Source organism: Garra rufa, chromosome 1, assembly GCF_049309525.1.
Source record: "Garra rufa chromosome 1, GarRuf1.0, whole genome shotgun sequence".
NCBI classification, from domain to species: domain Eukaryota; kingdom Metazoa; phylum Chordata; class Actinopteri; order Cypriniformes; family Cyprinidae; genus Garra; species Garra rufa.
Window position 1 is genome coordinate 49,282,912 of NC_133361.1, and position 24,489 is coordinate 49,307,400.

Genomic DNA, 24,489 nt, shown 5'->3' on the forward strand with positions numbered 1-24,489 from the left:
CTTCTTCCTTGGCTGTGATCATTTAGAGCCCTTTGAAGCTGCATTTAAACTGCATTTTGGAAGTTCAAACTCAGGGGCACCATAGAAGTGCATTATATGGAGAGAAATCCTGAAATGTTTTCCTCAAAAAACATAATTTCCTTACGACTGAAGAAAGAAAGACATGAACATCTTGGATGACAAGGGGGTGAGTACATTATCTGTAAATTTTTGTCCTGAAAGTGAACTAATCCTTTAACACACACACACACACACACACACACACACACACACACACACACACACACACACACACACACACACACACACACACACACACACACACACACACACACACACACACGTGTTTACTAAGCTATCTAAATGATGATATTACACAGACTTCTATTGTTTTTATATACAGATAGTTATACATTTTCTAAAATAAGCCTAACCCTAGTCCTACCCCTCACAGAAAACTGCATTTTTACCATTTAAAAAAAAAAAACTTAGTTTACTTTAATTTTATACCCATTTTACAAATAAGGGCATCTCCAAAGGGAGGTTTTTGGAGACTTTGTCAGGTTTTGCTCACTTTTGAATACAAATTTGTCCTCAATATATGGTTAAGTAGGTACACACAAACATACATATATTTATTGATATCTAAATAGCAGCAGCAATATTTACTAACCAAATCATAGTGTTTGTACAAGATCCAATCCAGCAATCCGAATGAGCTATTGTATCTTATCCCGCTGACTTTAGTAAATCTGTTTGTGGTGCTTGGTACCTTGCTGCATTGTGTGATAACAGAAAATAAGACTCGCAAGCTGGATATCAGATACAATCATCCTATATAAATGCTAATAGGCCAATACCTACAGTAGCAAGTGTGAATTGAGAATACTGCCACTAAGATTACAAAACACAGTAACCTCCACGTAATTTCAGGAATGGCCTTGTATTCCATATCAGTGTTCACCTGTCAGCTGAGTTTAACCTGGCTCCTCCGTCATTCACAGAATGAGCGCTGCTGGGGAAAAAGCAGGAGGCATCAAAATATGAAAGGAGAGCAAAGCGGCTGTGGGCGGCACCACTGAAGGGCTCAGCCGCAACAGCTCAGGTCAACATAACACTGACAAGCCGCTGTCAGGCAGCTAGCTTTTTTTTCATCCTGGTTTTGACAAAAGGCTAGACTGGGAGTACCTTCCTGTCCTGCATGACACACAAAACTTCTTATGTGTGTCCTCAGGGCAGAGACCGGAGGGAATACAGAGAAGCTGAATGACAGTAAACACCAAAACATTTCTCTGCATATAATGCCACAAAATAAATCATAATAAATGCAAGTTGAAAAGTTTAAAAAGTGTTTTGGTTTATAAAAAGTACTTCTCGGGAAAGTAGTGAGTATCTTTGAAAACTCCATAGTGGCTCCATGTGTCTAGCTAAATTGAATAATGCTTCATTAATCCAAACAATCACAGCTTTTGCTTCGAACACAAACAAACAAATCCATGAAAGCAGCAATTGTGCTTTTTGCATGACTCTAACCAGAATAGCATGTGTCCTGCTAAATTTGCTAAACAATTGTCCATTAGATGTCCTCTGGCAAAAACAAATGTATTAATAAAAATGACAAAACAGCTCTTTGTTGAAACGGCCACATTAGTGGTATAAGCTTTTAAACAGTGTTCTGCTGTTGATGTTTATGTAGATGAAGCCTTTTTGGACAGATCTGGTTTTCCCTGAGGAGGTCATGTAACTCTGTGTTTCACAGGTGCGTTTTGTGATTTTAATCCTGTCAGAATCATACGAGATGGTGTTTTCTGTCAAACACCCTCGGTTAAAATCATGAAGTAATTACGGTCGCCCGAGAGTTGTAATCCAGTCTGGATGTGAATGACTGCAATTGTGGTTTATTATTGTTTCACAAATCTTCTCCTCATTTGTTTTGACCTTTGTCAAAAACAAGAGAGAGCTGAGAGCTAAATATGTTGAGTTTTTTTTTTTTTTTTGCTCGGTGCACCTTTTTTATGAATGTTTTGCCAGCTTTCTGGGTAAAATAACGGTTGGTAGTTCTGTTGACTCCCCATCTGAACCTTTTCTTTTGATATATATTCCTCATTGTATATATTTGCTTTCATGTGTTTTCAAACCGTTAAAAAAAGACAGTAAAGACACAAGGTTTCTATTTCACATTAATTATGTTCTTTTAGACTTCAAAGATTCTTTCTAAAAAAAGGTCTCAATCCCAAAGGTGTTACACTCAGGCGGGTTGAGGAGTGGAGATGGAGGAGAACCGGAATAAATGAACAAATAAAGTTTATTAAACAAAACACTGAAAATGATTACAAACAAACAAAAACCGGGAGCAAGAAATGAGCACAGGGGTAGTGAGCAGACACAGACTTAAATACACAGAAAAACAAGGCGTGGTTACAAACGAGATGACTGGATAACGAGGGGGAAGTACAAATATGGGCAAGACTAAACCAACTGAACACGAACCAAAAGGGGGAGACAAGGACTAAACCAAAAATGACTAGAAACAGAAGGGGAGAAAACACTGGGAGAACAGAACAGAACAAGACATAATCCTGACAAAAGGGTTTCCACACAACATACTAAGCTACAAATCCATTTTAACCCTCTGGGGTTCTTCCCCGACCAGTCACACTCAGGGCCCTCACGGTCAAAAGTGACCGGAGCCCTGAAATCATTATTTCCTTTTTTTCAGTAAAATCAATCAAATGTATTTTTGTTCAATAATATTTTTTCTTTTTTTCTGTCGTGTTTTGACAGAATTTTATGATAATAATTAATATTTATGCTACAATTATGATCTATTTTTTGCCATTGAATATAATAGAATTTTTTTTAATATATATAATTTTTATTCTTTTTTAATTAATGCTGTATTTTAGTTTAAAGTAGATACCTGGCCTATAGAAAATAATTTTTTGAAGTCGGATTTGTGCCATCTGGTGGCGTAGTGAGCATAATTACCAGGCAATATCCTATTTTAACCACTAGATGGATGTAATGCTCTCTATAGAAGGATTTGTGAATTCTAGTTGTTTTTGCACATATTTGCCAATGCCTTTTCAGGTTGTGGATTTTATTATATAAAATTAGATTATCAAAGACTATTTTTTTATTATTTGCCAAGTTTTTTGTTTGTTTGATTGGTTTAACTGGTAATTTGAAGTGCCAGTTTTACTTTATAATACAGTCAAACCAGAACATTGCATTAGAAAGAGAAACAATGGAACCCATTGTTTTAATTCTAACTGAATAAAAATGCCGTTCTTTCAGTCATACCATTTTTTTTTATTTTGTAACCTTTTTATAATGAACATTTTGATTTAAATAATTTTTTGTAAAATTCAATAAACAATAACTCTTATTTAGCACAGGAATTATGAACAGCAACAGCATGGGCAACAAAATAACAGCAAAAGTATAATTATCAAACATTAAATGGAAAATAGAGAAATAAAAATATTTTAAATATCATCCTAACCCTATTTACATTTTATGTGCATTCTTTTTTTACATATTCAATGAACAGTAACTCTTATTCAAAAGGCAACAGCAATTATGAACATAAATCTAAAATAACAGAAAAGTATAACAATTGTCAAATAGTAAATAAAAAAATAGAGGAAAAAAAAGTTTGTTTTAAATATCATTCTAACTATAATTACATATTATTTACATACTAATTGTGATTACAGATCAGGTTGTGACAAATCACAACAGAGTGTCTCCATATAGCACTTTGAGCAAATGATGCTTGTTTTGAAATCTTTTTTCCGTGTATGTGTGTGTGTGTGTGTGTGTGTGTGTGTGTGTGTGACATGGTGTGTGTGTGACATGGTGTGTGACTTTTGGATTTTGGATCCAATGTCTCCCTTTTATTTGATTCATAGTCTCACATTCCTCTGTTACAGTCTCACCAATCTCATATTTCCCTGTGTGTGTGTGTGTGTGTGTGTGTGTCTGTGTGTGTCTGTGTGTCTATTTTGGAACTCTGATGGCTTACAGTCTCATGCTTTCATTGCTGTGTGCTTTATTTCTTACATTGATTGCCTCTATTTCACACATTTCCCAAAATTAGCTTTTGAAATGACACACGTTCATTTGTGTGTGCGTGTGTTTTTGTGTGTATAAGTGTGTGTGTGTGTGAGTGTATTGTAGTGTTTTGCACTCTTGATGTTTTAGAGAGTCACCCCTTCACAGTTGTGTGCTTTTTTTCTGGATTGTGGCTGATTTGTAGATTGTATGCACAAAAAAACTCTGTATTTTCATATTTTTGCCAATTTCCCATTCATTTCCTATGGCCGGTCATTTTGACCCGAAGACCCCGAGTGTGACTATTTTTTTTACGACCACTTAGACTTTTCCAATCCTGTCCCCAATTTTTTTGTGTGTTCATATACCAAGTACCATAAAAGTCACCAGGTTTCATACCATTCCGATGAAGCTACGATTTTTAAAATTTTTTTATTTAAAAAATTCCGGTCAAAAGTGACCGAAGAACCCCAGAGGGTTAAACATTAATAACAATAAAAAAATATTTTTGAGTACCAAATCAGCATTTATTAAGAATCATGTGACACTGTAGCTGCTTGAAAAATTAGCTTTGCCATCACCTGAATAATTACATTTTTATTTATTAAATACCGGTATGTTAAAATATAAAAATAGTTATTGTAAATTGGAATAACATACAGTTTTATAATTTTTATTATATTTTTGAGCAAATCAATGCAGTCTTGGTGAGCATATGAGATTTTGTTTATAAAAAATAATAATAAAATAGGTAACACTTTACAATAAGGTTCATTAGTTAAACATTAACTAATGTATTAACTAACATGAACTAACCATGAACAATACATTTGTTACTGTATTTACTAATCTTTATTAACATTAGTTAACGGAAATACAGTTGTACATTGTTTGTTCATGTTAGTTCACACTGCATTAACTAATGTTAACAAAATTTTAATAATGTATTAGTAAATGTTGAAATTAACCTTAACAAAGATTAATAAATGCTGTATAAGTGCAGTTCATTATTAGTTCATGTTAACTAATGTGGTTAACTAATGTTAACTAATGAACCTTATTGTAAAGTGTTACCATAAAATAAAAAATCTTACTGGGGGTCGATCGATATGTGTTTTTCAAGGCCGATGACGATACCGATTATTACAGACCAAGCAGACCAATAACCAATATTTTGAACCGATATATATATGTTTGGTGTAAAAATTAAAATCAATGTAAAAAATTAAGAATAACAACGTAATGCTTTAAAATTCATTTTACCGACAAATCAGTTTTGAAAATGACTGATACCAATAGCCATAAAAATGCATAATATTGGCTGATAATTCTTACCGTCCAATGTTATATCAGTATCTTTTATTTACTGTTATAGTTTTTATTAATGTATAAATTAAAATGTCAGTAATTTTGTTGGTTGTGTTTTATTATTATTTCAGTTAAGTTTTATTTTAGATATCGCACTGTAAAAAAATATATAAATGTCAACTGTTTTTTGTATGTTTCCTAGTGCACCCCCCCCCCCCCCTCCTTTTTTTTTGACTTATCTTTTGGTTTCTCCCTGTGTCTCCCCCTTTGTTCTGGACTTTTTGGTTTTTCCATGCCCATGTTTGGACTTCCTTTTGGTAATTAGTTAATTCGCTACACCTGTCCTTATCATTAGGCTTCCCTTTATAAGTTGGTTTGTTTTCCCCATTTGCTTTGTCCGGCGTTGTTGTTATTTCATGTTTTTGCATTTCCTCGTCCCTGTGTTCCCTTTGTTTTCCTCGTGTTTCAGTGTCTTGTTTTCCACTGTTTAATTTATAAGGATTCATTAAAGACTTTGCACCTTACCCCTTCACTGTCTGCCCGTTCCTGCACGCATCCTGACAATAGCCCATCAAAATGTAATTATTTTGAGCAATTTCATTTTTATTTTTCAAAGTTATGCACTTCAACTTGATTTTCTAAGTCGGTTGAATGTAACTTTTGTTGAGTTAAGGCATGCAGCAACTGAACTTAAGTTTTAAGTTGAAATAGGTGTTTTTTTTTACAGTGTAATTTTTTTGAGTTTTGTTTTGTTTTAGTTAGTTGGTTAGTTAAGTTATGATATTGTGTGTGTGTGTGTGTGTATAAAACTACTATAAAAAAAATGCCATTAGATGACCTCTGGCAAAAACAAATGTATTGATAAATATCACAAAACAGTGCTTTGTTAAAATTGCCACATTAGTGGTATAAGCGTTTGAACAGTTTTCTGCTGTTGATGTTTCTGTGGATGAAGCCATTTTGGACAGATCTGGTTTTCCCTGAGGAGGTCATGTAACTTTGTTCTTCACAGATGTGTTTTGTAATTTTAATCCTGTCAGAATCAAATAAGATGATTGTTTTCCATCAAATATCCTTGGTTAAAATCATGAAGCAATTATGGTCGCCTTGTCTGGATGAATGTTTTTTCTGTTTGTACTTAATGTTTTAAGTTATGAGAGTAAACCTGTTACTTACCCCAAGCTTTTGAATGGTAGTGTACTGCAGGTATAAAACTACTATAAAAAACTACTTCCATCTAAATAGTGCTTTATAGATGTGATAACCATCTATTAACCTCTGAAATGAAACAGTCAGAAGTAAACTTATCCTTCTTTTAAACGGCACTAGATGAGGAGGACCTCTGCTCTTCTATTTCTGTCCAAGCTTACGCAATGAGGGTCAGCAGGGTGATAGAGTCAGCAGACCTCGGAGCACATGGCCGCTGTATGAGGCAATGGCACTTGGCCAGCACCCCCACTATACTGTGCGAGTGGACAGACAGGTTGCTCTCACTGGGCCCCAGCACGGGATGTTACCAGTACATCTGCACACCATTTGTGCTCAAGGACGCTCTAGGAGGCCGCAGGCCCTGCGCAAAGCAGCCACGGCTTGTTAGCGCCGACCTCCTGCAGAGAAAGTGGTCTGCTTTAGCTCCCTGCAGCTTATGATTTTGGTTACCGTGTTTATGGCCTAAAATTGCATCACTCAGTGCTTTTGCTTGTGACCCCTCTCAACATTAGCTGCAGAGGATTGTGATTGTAGAGCCCGACTCCTAGTAAACGCTCTGAGCGGGCAATTATTCTTAAAAGGACACATCTTAAGCGGAAAAGGCTTGGTGCAGTGGATCAATGGGAAGTGAGTGATGAGGGGGAGGACCTGAATAGACAGCTGTGATAACGCACTCCTATTAGCGCAGGCAGTGGGAATGCTAATAACCAAAACACATGCAGTTGTGAGCAGGCACCGGAAGACTGCGAGACCCATACTCGAAAGAAGCCTGTGAAAGAAAGAGCTGCTTAAAAAGCATACAGATTGTATGAGTGGAGATTCAAATGTTCACGATTGATTTTTGCACAAGGCTAAGATTTGAGGAGGAGAATGTAATTTTCAAATTTAAAATTATAGTGGTGATTACTGACAGAAAAGAGGACGCTTTTCAGGATTCAGTGTAGCCAGGATGAAAGTGAAAAAGCAATGACAGAAATTCAAATTCCGTCATCATTTATTCACCCTCATGTTGTTTCAAATCTGTATGAGTTACTTTCTTCCAATGAACACAAAAGAAGATACTTTGAAGACTATAGAAACATAAAAATGTAGAACAAATATTGAACTACAAATGTCAGTTGGTCTTTGTGAATGTCTCATTGAATCATTGACTAACCCAAAAAAAAAACAAAAAAAAGCTGAATCATTCGGAAATGAAACACAACTGTGTTGTTTAGAGACAGTGTTTCTGCTGTCGCATTGTTTTGAACTATTTCCGTTAGTGGAACAAAACAAAAACAGTTGATAATGTGTTTAAAATGTTCTTCAAATGATCCCCTTAAAGGGATAGTTCAACCATGTCATTACAAATTGTTAAAGTCATTATTTTTGTTTTCTTTGCACACACACACACAAATATATATATATATATAAATATATATAATATATAAATATATAAAAAAAAAATATATATATATATATATATATATATATATATATTGTAGCTTCATTAAATTACGGTTGAACCACTGATGTCACAGGGACTGTTTTAACAATGTCCTTTCTACCTTTCTGGGACTTGAACGCTGTAGCTCTCGGATTTCATGAAAAATTATTGAATAAACTTAATTTGTGTTCTGAAGATGAACGAAGGACTTACTGTTTTGGAAAGACAAGAGGGTGAGTAATTAATGACAGAATTTTCATTTTTTGTGTCCACTATCCCTTTAAACATAGCTTATTTTTTCAAATATATTTATTATTATATAGTGATGATTTTAAAAGGAGGGCAAATGAGCATCCGACACAAGTCTGCGCCAGTAGGCAGACATGGTATTTCAAAATCAAACTGTCCGAACTAAAACTGGACAGATGGCCACCCTATTTACAATACAGCAATACAAATCTTTGGAAATTGAATTTGTTAAAAAAGGACCTTTCATAATGAAGCTCAGTTGTAGTGCATCATTCAAAATTGAATAAAGAAGAAAAGTTCTTCAATATGAGTTGAAGTAGCAGAAATTCAGAGAAACTGTCATTTGTAACTAGACAATGCCCACTCTATTCAGGCAGCTTGGGGTGTAATGATTAGAAATTCTCCTGCCAACCTGATTCTGACTCCTCTGACATCTCAAACATAGACCGGTCAGTACTGACTCATTCCTGTCCCCCCACCAGCATTCACATTGCACTGAATCTCGAATGTATTCATCCTTTACAGTCTGTTTGTTTAGATGGCAAAGCCCGTTTTGCAATGGAGTAAAGCAAATGATGCTTAATCTGGCGTTTTAAATGTTAGGGTATAGACAGTATGTTTGCTGGTAGAGATTTGCATTTTTATTTTATTTTTTTTGGTTTATTTTTGTTTGTTTAGTGATAGTTGTTCATGAATCCCTTGTTTAACCTGAACAGTTAAAGTGTCTGCTGGTCTTCAGAAAAGCCCTTCAGGTGACACAGATTCTTTGGTTTCTCAGCATTTTTGTGTATTTTGAACCATTTCCAACAATGACTGAATGATTTTTAGAGGACAACTGAGGGACTGCAGCTATTATGCAACTATTATAGAATGCTCACTAATGCTCCAGAAGGAAAAATGATGCATTAAGAGCCAGGGGTGTAAACTTTTGAACAGAATAAGGAACAGAATATTTTTTCTTATTTTGCCTAAATACCAGATTTTTTTTTTTTCATTTAGTACTGCCCTTCAGAAGCTACACTAGATACGTACATGTTCCCCAAGAAGACAAAATAAGCTTCAGGGTATAATTGACCCTGATCTTCAATTTCAAAAAGTTTTCACCACCTCGCTTTTTCCTTCTGAAGCATCAGTAAGCTGGGTTCAAATACACAAAAATTCTGAAAAACCAAAGAATTTGTGGGACCTAAATTATTTTTCTGAAGAACAGCAATCTGAAATATCTTTTTCAGGTCGGTACTAAAAAAATAACATGCATTTTGTATGATCCCTATTATTTAGGTCAAATAATTAACATTTTGCAAATTCTGCAAGGTGTATGTAAACTTTTGACTGTAGTTTTATAGCTGCGATACTGTTTTTTGTTGAACTGTTCATTCAAATCTTTGCCTAGCTATGACAGGAAACACTGACATCTTACAATGTCTTGGAAACAACAGTTAATCTTAATAAATAAAGCATATGCAGTACAAAAACCCAAATAGGGAATAAAACAGTTATCAAATAAGCATGCGTCCTAAACTCCTAAAACATTGTTGTCTCAGATTTTAAAGCAGTCAATGCAATTTAGAAAATAAATCAATCAAATATGTATATGTGTGACAATAAGCTCCTTTGTAATCGTTACCATTTTCATAAGTAGCTGTAGTTTAATTACACAGTAATTCAGGTTACAGTTGCATTTATTTTGTAATGAAATTACGTAATTCCATTACATGCAACTAGTTACTCCCCAACACTGGCTGTAATGTCAATTATATATATTCGTATATATCATAATTTATTGTGATCTGTCAATACTATGTCTGTGATGTAAATGCATTGCATATTAACATTACATTTATTAAACTGCAGGTTAGATAATATTGCAGTTTAGATGAGATATTGCAAAAGAGATTTAATTTCAATCATTATTATGCGGCATGATTAGGATTAGTTCTGTATTAATAGTTTGTTTCATGAGTGCTGCAGCAGGCACACTCCCAGGTTTCCACTGGGGAGAACTTATGGCCACTTGTCACCAGCACTGCCAGCACCGAGAGCGCCTCCCTGACCCCCACCCTCAGCTGCCATGGTGATGGTTGGCAACACGAGTACTCGTGCCCTGTGTGTGAGCTGAGTGCGGATCGAGCAGTTAGAGATTTGCAGACCTCCCGCTTTGAGGTATTATAATGGCCGCAATTTTATTCCTTAAGGGTTGTGCTGCTTTCAAAGGAGCTAATGCTTTGTTAATCTAATTATTACATTTTTCTTTTAAATCTGATTAGGTTAGTCTGTAATTTTATAATTGAGTGAAATTGTTGTTCGTACAAGATATAAATACTGAAATTAAAAACTACTTCATTTTGTGTGTGTGTGTGTGTGTGTGTGTGTGTGTGTGTGTGTGTGTGTGTGTGTGTGTGTGTGTGTGTGTGTGTGTGTGTGTGTGTGTACCTGGTATTCATCACGTTGTGGGGACCAAATGTCCCCACAAGGATAGGAATACCAGTAGATTTTGACCTTGTGGGGACATTTCTCAGGTCCCCAAGAGGAAACAGGCTTATAAATCATGCACAATGAGTTTTTTTGAGGAAGTAAAAGTGTGCACAATCTCCTGTGAGGGCTAGGTTTAGGTGTAGGGTAGGTGTAGGGCGATAGAAAGTAAGGTTTGTACGGTATAAAAACCATTACGCCTATGGAATGTCCCCATAAAACATGTAAACCCAACATGTGTGTGTGTGTGTGTGTGTGTGTGTGTGTGTGTGTGTGTGTGTGTGTGTGTGTGTGTTTGTTTTTGTGACATATCAGGACACAAATTGGTGTAATAACATGGGTATGACATAGGTATTACAAGGAGAGGGTGACTTATGAGGACATTGCCCATGTCCCCACTTTTCAAAAGGCTTATAAATCATACAGAATACGTTTTTTTGAGAATGTAAAGATATGCACAGTCTCCTGTGAGGGCTAGGTTTAGGTGTAGGGAAGGTGTAGGGTGATAGAAAGTACGGTTTGTACAGTATAAAAACCATTACGTCTATGGAATGTCCCCACAATTCACAAAAACAAACATGTGTGTGTGTGTGTGTGTGTGTGTGTGTGTGTGTGTGTGTGTGTGTTAATTAAAATGACGAGAACTTTTTTTAAAGACTTTAAGATCTTTTTAGCTGCTTAAAGAAATCATGTCTGATATATGAATCAACAGCAATTTCCCCATGCTCTTTTGCTCAGTCAGTTAAACTTAATTTTTGATTAAGTACTGAATAGTGAGACAGTGAGAAGATCTTGACATATGTTATTAAGACACTTTAGGAAAAGAGGGTAATTAGTCTGCATTTTGTCAAGGTGAAATCTGTGAGCTGTCATGGCAAAAATATCTGTTTAACGGCTTGGGTGGTAATTGGAGAAGGCTTGTGTTCCTGGCCCCTGATCCATATCCTCATGTACAGTATGTAACCCTTGGAGTTAAACACAGGCAGAAGTGACCCAGTTTTACACCACTGGCTGATTGTTTAAATAAAGAATAGTGATACACCTATCCCAGTAAATCATCTTATTTTTTGAACATCAGCAACATAATTTGTTGGATTTTATACACAAACCATTAAAGCAGTAGAAAAATCACAACCTAGGCTAATTGGAAATACACTCTTAAAAATAAAGGTGCTTTAAAAGTTTCTACACAGCGATGCCACAGAAGAACCATTTTTGGTTCCACAAAGAACCATTCAGTCAAATGTTCTTCAACCTTTTTATAATCTGAAGAACCTTCTTTCACCACAAAGAACCTTTTGTGAAACAGAAAGTTTCTTCAAATGTTCTTTGTGTTCAAAAGGTTCTTTATGGAACCATTTAGACAAAAAAGGTTATTCTATGGCATCGTGAAGCACCTTTATTTTTAAGAGTGTACATGCCTCTATAAACATTTCTGCAAAACTGAAAAAACTTACCTATATGTACGAATCCCTGCAGTTTCCAGTTGAAATGAACACTAGAGGCAGTAAAAATCGGACAACTTTTATTCCTTTTCACACAAAGTATGATTTACCAGCCTAATTACTTCCAGAATATTATGTTATGACTTCAAAACAATTTTAACATCTTGCGCAATTTGAAAACTGATACTTTGAGCATTGTCGTCAGAAATACAGCTTCATATGCATGAGTTTTCCCATTCAGTAGGTTTTCTTGGTAACTCACACAATATGGCGTTGCACTTGAGTGATGAAGATCTCCGGTACGAACCCCGTGAAACTACAAAACAGCTCAAATTCGCATAAGGAAGTTAAAATAGCACGGCTGCATTAACAAATGTGTTTTTATGTCACTTTTGCATTTGTTAACACTATCGAGTAGGTTTAGGGTTGGGTTTGGTGTAGGGGATATTTCCAACATGACAGAGCATTAACTTTTAGCAACATTCCCTGGGTATTTTAATTCTGAACAGCCACAATACATACCTCATGCAGCATAATAGAAATGTAGCAATACATGCCTACATAATAAACATAATAAAACATGACACGGTCACATATTGACACCACTCTCTGGACATTTCACTTTGAAACTGGCGCGAAACATGCAGTAAGGTACATAACTATGGTGTTGCAGAAATGTATATAGAGACACGTGTTTTCATGGAAATACAACTTTAAATCCATGTGAATTTACAAAAAATACACAAGAAAAAAAAGGAAATTGTTTCTGAATGAGGAGCAGTAGCCACCATTTTATTTTTCCTAATCTTATGTCTCAAACCTCATCATCTTTGTTTGCTTGTGCTCATCGATACAGAAGGAACTGCGTCCTTTATCTATTATAACACTGTTGTTCTCTTCATAGATCAGGGATGGATTTTCCGGTTCTTGGTTTTTAATGATGAATAATTTAGGTCTTCCACAGAGCTGCTCACGCTAAATGTGTCGCACACAAACATGCTATGACATAGTGGTCCGTGTCCAGATGATGTGGGCTGGATCGGTATTGCGTATGTGGCCTTTTCCTGTGTGGCTCACAGGGATTTCGAAACTCGTTTGGGGCACTGTGGGACGGGAAACAGGGTCAATCACAGCGCACTCCAGTAGAGCTACATTGGACATCCATGTGGACGTCTACTGGTGGAGATCATTGGGAGGGAAGAGTCACTTGCTGAAAATGTCATTGAGCTTCAGGGAGTTGTATTGAATAGTTTAGACAAAAAGCTAAATTCTCTCTTTATTTACTCACCATTATGTTATTTCAGACCTTTATGGGTTACAAAGGAGGAGTCTTTATGCAGCTCTTTGCCATACAACACAGCAATTTTAAAGGATTAGTTGACTCCTGAATTAATATTTCCTGATCATTTTTACTCAAACCTATGTCATCCAAGATGTTCATCTGTCTGTCTTTCTTCAGTTGAAAAGCATTCCAGGATTTTGAAGGTCCAAATTGCAGTTTCAGTGGAGCTTCAAAGGGCTCTACATGATCCCAGCCGAGGAATAAGGGTCTCATCAAGCGAAATGATCAATTATTTTCTAAAAAAAAATAAAGATTTGTATACTTTTTAACCACAAATGCTCATCTTGCACTAGCTCTGTGTCCATGACTTCATGCATTACGTAATCGCGTTGGAAAGGTCACACATTTTTAGTTCTTCCTCTGTGTACTTTGGTGTAAAAAAGTAGGGTAGGGCAAAAAACTCCATCTCATTTCTTCCTCTAACTAAATCATCCAACATCTTTTTTTTGTAATGGGCATTTGACTTTCTTTGCACGTTCGCTTTCTAAGCACTGGGTTGGTACTTCTGTGCTTTCCAATGTGACTACATAATGCGTGAAGTCAAGCTAGTTCAGGGTAAGCATTTGTGGAGTTTTTTTTTAGAAAATGAACAATTGTTTAGTTCGAACCCTTATTCCTCAGATGGTATCGTGTAAAGCCCTTTGAAGCTGGATTAAAACTGCAATTTGGACCTTTAACCTGTTGATCCCCATTGAAGTCCACTATATGGAAAAAATCCTGGAATGTTTTCCTCAAAAACCTTCATTTCTTTTCGACTGAAGAAAGAAAGACATGAACATTTTGGATGACACAGGGTAAGTAAATGATCATGTATTCTGGAGTGAAAAAAATCATAGTCTTTTAAGATTACTAAAGGACAAAAATGCCATTAAAGAACCATAAAATAACAATGTAAGTCTAATTTTTTTTTATTATATTCTCCATTTGACATATTTAAACTGGTACGTCATATTCAGTTATGATACATGCACAAAACTATCAATCATGGTGCGATGCATTAATGCAATCTATACAAATAAGATTTTAGAAAAGAATATCAGTAAATTACGAAAACTAATTCATTTTGATGCTTGCATTACATAACCAGCTCCATATGTATTGCTTTTCTGAAATAGTAAACTTGCTCGATAGCTCACCTGGTACAGCATTACACTTGCACTCTGGTACGAGACTTGTGAAGCACAAGTCACAATAAAAGAGATTAAATACTAGTAGAAGCAAGCTAAAATGGCATGGTTGCTTTAGCAAATGTGTTTTTATCTCAAAGGCAGGGTTTAGTGTAGGTGGTAGGTTTTTACAAATGTGATAGATCATTAACCTTTTAGTAACACTCACTGGATGTTAACGTAATAAAATGTTGGCAGATTCACATTCGTCTGTTTTGGATAAAACTGAATGCTGTTTTAGCACCTTTCACTAGACGTTTCACTTTGAAAGTGTAACAAAGTGTGCGAGAAGCAACATAATATTTTTTCACAAAGATGACGTCACTGGCATTGGCACTGTTTTTTTTCCAATGAGCCTGGGTTGCCATGTAGACAAATTTGTAATGTTTTTATGGCATTTTATCCAGCATAAAACTTATTTAGTCTTTTTGGTGCTTCACAGATGTAATCAGTATTTAAAAGTGTTAAAGTATTAAAGTGTTCATTAAAAATACATTTCCTTGTGTGTTTCACAGAAAAACAGCAGCATATGGGTTTGGAACAACATGAGGGATTGAAATCACAGGTTTTTTTAACAAATACAAATTAACAGAACACATTTTAATGACATATTTTTCATTTATCAACAATATTTTTACACATGCATGTATGCTGTATTCACGAAAAACGAAGAACTAATCAGTTCTCCGTTTGAAGTGACAAAGCATCTGAAAACGGAAGGGGGTAAAATTAATGAGAGTTATGCAGTAAGAGTCAAATTTGTTCGTTGGCGCTGTGTGGAAAACACATCCTACGAGAAACATCTCCAACAGTACACCACGTTAACAGGACTTAATTAACAGAAAGTACCGCCACATCTGCATGCAGCCACATTTACCCACAAACGCTTGCCAGCACAGTGTATTTACACTGCCAGCTTGATTGTGTGTTTGTGCACAGTTCATGTGTGTAGATTTGTGGGTGTACCATCCGTAACTAATGAGAAAGTAATGTCAGAGGCAGCTGCTCAGAGTGTTGTGTGAACGAGGTCAGGGAACCGCATAAGTGGCAGATACACTGCTGTTAAACGCCCAGAGTGTTTTCGCAAGGACGACACTGGCCTCACAGCCGTCCTTCTTCAAGATAAAAGTCATCCTCACCCGATCCCATTGTTTGTCTATATTCATCCATCACACTAGCAATTGTTGCTCAGCCAAGCTTTCATAAGTTAACTGAGGAGGGTAATTAAATCAAATACTAACTGTGGCAAAAACCTCAGAATGCAGTGTTTTCAGTAGCTATGTCAGTTTTTGAATAGCATGCAATGAAAATTTTGTTTGTTTGTAATAGTGTTAATTTCGTCAGACGAGACGAGACGAAATATGTTCGTCAACGACCTTTTTTTTCATGACTAAGACGAGACGATGACAAGACTGCACCACTGTCCAAAAACGCTGACTAAGACTAAATTAACATGCATTATTGTTGACGAAAAAAGACGAGACGAAAATGTTTTGCATAAAATAAAAACTAAGATAAAATCTCTCTTCATTTTCGTCTACAATCGTCTCTGCTTTTTCATCAGCTGTTACGGCTTTAAAATATTCAAACTGCGCTTTGGCGCGCTGGCTGGCGCTGGGCCAGAGACGGACGAGCTCTGCACTTGTCATTTAATCACAACTATGCAGTGTTTTTAACCACATAACGCTTATTTTAGGTTTCAGACATTTAAATACACATAAGTACTAGTAAAAGGAGACATTTAGAGTTTGTAAAATACACACATAGGTCTATGGAAGCAGCAAATAACAATCTATTCAAATATAATTTGCCGATGTGTTTTATTCATGTCACATACACATAGGCTTAGTAACTAAAACGTTCACTCTATTCCTCTTCTAGTTCACCAGCAACGTACTTGCATGTATTTCGGGAGAAACGGATGAATGTATATGTGCTGTAAATACGGCTGACAGGACTCTCTGAACAGCAGCGCGAACAAACATGGCCGCGCCCATCTCACGTTACAGATTACGATCTAGATCATTTATATAGGGTTTTAAACGACGAAACATACTAATTCACACATATTTGTGAATCGGAATATTAGATAGTTCATGGCATGGTAAGCAAGTGTGTGAGTATTCTGGATAAAAAAGGAAAAACGAAATAAAAGCGATCTATCTGTCATACATTGTTATTGTGTCTGTGTTGTGTCACGTGACAAGCTTGATGCGTCGCCATGGAAACAGTAAGGACGAACGTTCTAAAATAACGGTCGCTTAAAAAAAAATCACTCTCAGGGGTCCGCTAGAATATTTTAAACTCACCACTGAAAGGGTTAATCATTTGTGAATGTGTCTCCTAAATCGGAAATTGAAAACCAGACACGTTTAACATTTGCATTCAACAAAAATCATTCAACAAGTGTATTTTGTCAGGTAATTATGACATTTAACCAATGTTTGAGATATGTGAAACACTTTTTTTACTGAAATGTGTATCAGTAATAATCTCAGTAATAATGTGTTATTTTAAAAAAAGACTATAATTTTTTGACTAAACCTAGACTAAAATATATTGAGTTCTTTTTTGACTAAAACTAGACTAAAATTAAAAGACTTTTAGTCGACTAAAACTTGACTAAGATACCTTGAGTTTTCTTTTGACTAAAACTAGACTAAAATGACGAGACTTTTAGTCGACTAAAACTTGACTAACAAAAAAAGATATGTGAATGACTAAATATGACTAAAACTAACAAGGACATTTGGCACAAGACTAAGACTAAGACTAAATTAAAAATAGGTGACGAAATTAACACTAGTTTGTAATTTACTATGTTAATTGGGGCTTTCAGGTAATTAAAAAAATATTGAATTATTCACATTATATGATGATTTATTATTTAAATTAATCAAAATGTATATTGTGTCTATCAATATGTGACCCTGGACCAGAAAACCAGTCAAAATTATATATTTTTCTTTTTTTATGCCAAAAATCATTAGGATATTAAGTAAAGATCATATTCCATGAAGATATTTAGTAAATTTCCTACCGTATATATAGCAAAACTTTTTGACTAGTACTTTTTGATTAGTAATATGCATTGATTCTTATTGAACTTCATTTGGACAACTTTAAAGGCGATTTTCTAAATATTTCGATTTTTTTTTTTTTTTTTTTTTTTTTTTTTTTTTTTTTTTTGCAAATAGTTGTATCTTAAATATTGTCCTATCCTAACAAATCATACATCAATGGAATGCTTATTTATTCAGATTTCAGCTTTGTGGTCACATATTTGTGAAAATAAAGCCCAAGATTAAAATAATACAGCATTGTTGTGGCAGATGAGTAAAGCATTAAATAGCTATTAAATATTTTTACAAACATTGACTTCAAAAGTCACTCAACGATTCATTTTATTTCCATAAAATTAAAAAAAATAATAATAATAAAGGTAGTATAATGAATTTTTCTTTGTAGGATCTTTCATTTTTTTATAATTAATTGTACTGAATGAATGTGTTGAATTGACAGCTCTAATTGTAATATTAGTAATCAAATTGGATGAAAAAGATATGAAACGAGAAAGCTTGACAGCAGATTTGACGCTTAGTCAGATAACCTCTAATATGCAATTATAAACCAGAGGCACCATTTATAAACATCAGCAATGGCTCGAGTTTAATCATCAAGTCTCATCTCATATCTTCTTCATAAATCTCTGAAGCTGGCGATTACCATTCAGAAGACGGCGTGCCTTCCCATCTGTCACCAGGAAAATTGCATCATCATTTTCACAATCCATCCATCCATCCTGCAGATGTCAGATGGCTTTTGCCCCACCGTGTTTATCGCAGATAGTTTTGATAGACGGGAGTTTATTTGTATCCATTCTCAAACGAAATGTCGTTTCAGTACCTTGATCTTGCTGTACAATCTGACAAACAGTCAAAATAATTAGCTGAGCTGCAGCTTCCAGCTGAGAAACGCTGTTTCGTCTCGGGTAAAAGATCTGGTTTGGGTAAAGAATAGTGACTCCATGTTTGTGTGAGAGAGGCTTTTACAAAGAACATTCACGGATACTTTGTATCTTTATTCTGGAGCTCTAATGGAGCCACTCTCTGATGTCACTTTCAAGACATATTCTCTCTTTGATATGTTACCATTACAGCTGAATGGCTGCTTATATCTCAAGGAGGTGTGTAATACCTGGGTAAAGATGTCCATTAGCATTCCCATTTCTGGAAGGGGGAAAATAAACAATTCTAGTGGTGCTCTATGAATTTTTTTTCTCTGTTCTAATTTCTTGATGCTTTAAGCTAAGAATAAAATTGTGGTTATCGTAGCTCTGTTTGATATATATCAAAAGAGATAGTTCACCCAAAAATGAAAATTCTGTCATTAATTTAGTTTTAAACTAGTAAGACCTTCAATCATCTTCAGAGCACAAATTAAGATATTTTTGATGAAATCCGAGAGCTTTCTGACCCTGCATAGACAGCAACGCAACTACCACGCTAAAGACCCAAAAAGGTAGTAAGAACCATGTTAAAATAGTCCATGTGACATCTGTCCCAGCTAACAGGGAACGTTCCCACAACTTTCATTAACTTTTTTTCAAAGGTATTTAAAGGTTAGGACAGAACATTCTTAAAAAAATGTTTATAGGATGTTAAAATAGCGTTCTTATAACAACATTCTCAGAACTTTCTTTTGATGTTATTTGTACATGATTGGGGTTCTTGTAATATTAAGAGAAAACGGTCTTTGAACAACAAATTGAGGTTCTTGCAATATAAGAGAAATTGTTATTAGAACAACAGTCTCAGAACGTTCTTTTGATGTTATTTGTAAACGATTGAGGTTCTCGTAATGGTACAAGAAAACATTCTTAGAACAACAGTCTCAGAACAACAGTTTCAGAACATTATTTTGATGTTATTTGTACATGATTGAGGTTCTTGTAATGTTAAGAGAAAACTTTCTTACAGCATATGTATTTAAGAAACATTTGCATAATTTTGATAGAAAGTGTATAGAAATATAAGGTTCTCATAACATTATAACAATGGTAGATTGGGATGTTCCAGTAAAATTCACATTCACAAAAAAAAAAAAATGTTCTCGTAACATAAAATATGGGAGTTTCAAACAAAGGGAAAACATTCCAATATAAGGTTCTCATAACGTTACGTTTACAAAACATTTTTGTTGGCTGGGTTGGTTCAACCATAATTTTATGAAGTTTCGAGGATACTTATGTGGAAAGAATACAAAAATAATGACTTTATTCAACAATTTCTTCTCTTCTCCATTTTTGTTTTATTTGCGCTCAATAGGTATACTCGTAGCTTCATAACATACATTTAATAACATCATAATTACGTTTGAACCACTGATGTCACATGGACTATTTTAACAATGTCCTTACTACCTTTCTGGGCCTTGAACATGTCAGTCGTGTTGCTGTCTATGCAGGGTCAGAACGCTTTTGGATTTCATCAAAAATATCTTAATTTGTGTTCTGAAGATGAAGGTCTTACATGTTTGGAACGACATGGGGGTGAGTAATTAATGACAGACTTTTCATTTTTGGGTGAACTATCACTTTAAATCTATTCTGCAGATTTCTCCCTAAAATCAGCTTTGGAAAAGATGAAAAACTTGCAAGAAAAATAGCAGATTCTGTCTGCACATAAGCACATAATAGCAGACTAAAGCATATTTAGAAACTAATGTTGTTCTTTTGCCTTTTTGTAAGGTAATGTATAAGAAAGGCTTTGCCTCTCATGCTGATGTTGTTTTCTTTTTAAGTTTGATCTGCTAATGAGATGCACAGGCAGAGAGACAAAGGCTTTGGTGCTGAGCAATGTCATAACTCGTTTGCTTGCATCCTTTGCAACAAATGAATTTCCACAGCTTCCTGCCGAGACGAAACATAAATGCACAAGCGAGGCAACTGCTAACTGTGTGTTTATGGATCTGTAGTGAATGTGAAAAGCATTAGTTTAATATTTACAAAAATATGCATTCCAGAATGATAGAATGTTTTAAATCAATCACAGCATTTTCTCATAGAAGCTCACTTTTATTTATCAGTTGATAGAAAATGTGATTGTTTGGCGAAAAAAAAAAAATAATCATGAGACTGGCACGGTTTATTGCTTGAGGTCAATTCAACAAAACCTCCATCTCTCTGTTTTACATTTGTTTCCTTTGAGCTGTCAGAGCTAATTGGAAAAGAGGTCAGAGGCTCATAGAGAGAGTGAAGGATGGATATTAATCAGCTCTTAAGGGCATAAACATTCATGACAACATTATGTTCCTGTCCAGCAGCCAATGGAACTTAAACTAATCAATGAAATATGAAAACTGGGTTAAATAAGTGATGTAGAATCAGTGTCGTGTCTGTTCATCATCACTTAATAACCCTTAACAGGTTAACATTTCCAGGGACGTAGATGAGAAATAAAACCTTGTGTTTCTGGGTACATTTCATCTAGCATAACTCAAGCTTAAACACGCATGGAGAACGTCAGCCAGTTCTCCATATGATCTATAAATGTGTCTCATGGGACCATTATGGAGATCACTGCGACGAACCGTCCCTCCTCTGCTGTGAGACTGAAGTATCTACATTATGAAAAATAGTTCCTAATGCTTCTCTCCTCTCATTTTAGGCTCTTATGTGACCCTGGTCCATAAAACCAGTCATAAGGGCCAGTTTTTTTTAAATTGATATTTATACATCAGCTGAAAGCTGAATAAATAAGCTTTCTATTGATGTATGGTTTGTTAGGATAGGACACTATGGTTGAGATACAACTATTTGAAAATCTGGAATTTCAGAGTGCAAAAAAAAAAAATCTAAATATTAATAAAATCCTTTAAAGTTATCCAAATGAAGTTCTTATGCATAGTACTAATCAAAAAAATTAAGTTGTGATATGTTTACAATAAGAAATGTACAAAATATCTTCATTGAACATGATCTTTACTTAATATCCTAATGATTTTTGGCATAAAAGAAAAAATTTGACCCATACAATGTATCCACAGACACAGTCACATATGATTCTTTAATCAATTCTTGATGTTTTCTGTTGGTTTTTGACTCTGTTAGTGTTTGCTTGTGGCACTGAAAAGAGTTTACTTACAAATTATCATGCTTCTCTAAGTTATTCTTTTATTCCTCTGATCTGGAACGTTCTTCTGCTTATCTAATAATGATAACTGTTTTGATTTGGAGGTCGCTCTTAGTCTTTGGTCAGTCGTAAATACCGGCTCCAGCCTGAAGCTGATATCACAGGCGAGTTGACCTTTGAGTCGCACTACTGTTATTCATGCCATAGCTTGAGAGAACAAGACAGAGAAAAGAGAAAAAGAGGGTCATTTACAACACACTGTGAAAGAATGAAAATGCATGAGCATCACTGACTGTCAAGTTCCAGTGCGATTTTGATTCATTTATTTCTGGAAATGTTTTGAACCCTAGACTTCTTGCATGCTAATCAAAAACTTAACACATCTTATTCTTTACTATTAAAAAATGGTTGTTGAGCCAGCATGGACTGGCATTGAAGTCCTCTTATAAAAAAAATTTAAAAGCAGCATGACGCACTGATAGATGTCACATATAAACAATCCTGAGGCCAAATAAAGGTCATTCAATAACAAGTGTCCACTCATACGCAAGTCAGCAGTAGAACAAAACAGCCATTTATAACATTTTAAAGCAGATGTGTTGGTAAAAATCGAAGCTTGCATCTATGCATCTTATATACAAGAGCACATGAGAATACGCAACATAAACATGAGGAATATGGTGCAGTAAATATTTTTAGCCTTTCTGGCTGTTGTTTATGTACAGCTATGATTTCCATTAGGGCAAAACCTTTCATCCCTTGATGACATAAATCTGAGCAGTCAGTCTAAAAGCCAAGTTCACTCAAAGTGCATTGAGTTTGCCCTCAACTTCTTGACCTGCTTCAGTTGGACACTATTTTGACTGCCAGTTTAGTGTGTTGCATATTAGAGTAGCTTCTTATGAGTCTGAAAGCCTTTCGGAACCAGGAAACCTGTTGTAAAATGTTGAAATGTTGGAATGCAGCTTTTCAAAGCGGCAGCCCCATTCGAATGTTTCTCTTGAGGCACTGGTGGCATTTTCTACAGTGTAAAACACACAAAGAAAGACTGTTAGGCACCATGTTTATTATCGTTTTAAGTACCAAACCATTTTTTCCACTTTGGAACCACAATTGTAAGAGATATTAATCAAATCAAAAAGAATGATAATGGGAAACCAGCACATTTTAACTGTCAAGGATAGTTACCCAAAAATAAAGTTTACCAAACCTGTATGGCTTGTATTCTTTTCTCAGTGGAACAACCATTTTTTTTGGTTGCCAACATTATTCAGAATATCTTTTTTGTGCTCCACAGAAGTAAGAAAATCTTATAGGTTTAATGACATGAGGGTGAGCAAATGATCACAGAATTTTGAATGAACTATCCCTTTAAGTATTTTTTATCAGTATGAAAATGGGCATATAATCAAACTAATTGACTACATTTTGAATCAATTTACACCCTATGTGTATATCATATGAGTTCTGAATATGAAATGTGCATTACTTGAAGATGCAACCGCTTGACGCAGTTGGTGTGCCATTTTAAGATAAACATAATGTGCTCTGATGGGACTGCATGCTGAGAAAACTCAACGGCGCAATGGATCTACCAATAAAATGACATGAAGTCATGCTGCGAACGCATTCATACCCTGTGAAAAAGACAACAAAAAGCCTTGATAGGAAGAGTGTTTCATCTAACATCTTAACTCTTTCTTTCCTTCCATCTTTCGTCTTCTCCATCTTTCCTTCCCCTCCATTCTCAGGAGTATCCGGTGTCTGAGAAATATCATCCACTGGAACCTGATTACGGCATTTATCCTGCGAAATGCCACCTGGTTCGTAGTGCAGCTCACCATGAACCCAGAGGTGCATGAGAGCAATGTGGTGAGTAAACACACATCCAGACAAATATTCTCCCCTTCTCCTATTACCTTTCTTTTCAAAATACACAACCAGTGTGCACATAACCCATTGTTATTTCTCACAACACGTGCACACCCCGCTCTTCTGTTCCATCTATTGTTCGTTCTCGCCATTTCTCACTCTTCACCCCACTGTTATTTTCTCATTCTGTTGGCACACATGTGGACAAACACAAGCTTAGGAATAGTTCGCTCAAATATGAACATTTACAGAAAATGTACTCACCCAAGATATACAGTGCATCCAGAAAGTATTCACAATGCTTCACTTTCTCTTTTTTTTTTTTGTTATGTTGCAATTTTATTCCAAAATGAATTAAATTCATTATTTTCCTCCGAGTTCCACAAGCAATTCCCCATAATGACAATGTGAAAGAAGTTTGTTTGAAATCTAAATCTAATCTAAAATCTAAACTAAAAACAAAAAAAATCACATGTACATAAGTATTCACAGCCTTTGCCATGACACTCAAAATTGAGCTCAGGTGCACCCTGTTTCCACTGTTGATCCTTGAGATGTTTCTACAACTTGACTGGAGTCCACCTGTGGTAAATTCAGTTGATTGGACATGATTTGGAAAGGCACACACCAGTCTATATAAGGTCCCACCATTATCAGTGCATGTCAGAGAACAAATCAATACCATTAAGTCCAAGGAATAGTCTGTAGACCTCTGAGACAGGATTGTATTGAGGCACAGATCTGGGGGAAGGAAGGATACAAAAGTTTGGAACTATTAGAACTCTTTCTAGAGTGGGCCGCCTGGCCAAAC

At 35.4% G+C, this 24,489-nt stretch overlaps 1 protein-coding gene across 1 annotated transcript in view; it reads left to right on the forward strand.

The window, feature by feature from the left end:
* Positions 1-24,489, forward strand: part of crhr1 (corticotropin releasing hormone receptor 1) — a 283,958-nt gene that overhangs the window by 231,131 nt on the left and 28,338 nt on the right. Inside the window, exon 7 of the mRNA XM_073832713.1 lies at positions 23,558-23,678. Coding sequence (XP_073688814.1) covers positions 23,558-23,678 — 121 coding nt within the window. The remainder of the gene's footprint in view (positions 1-23,557; positions 23,679-24,489) is intronic.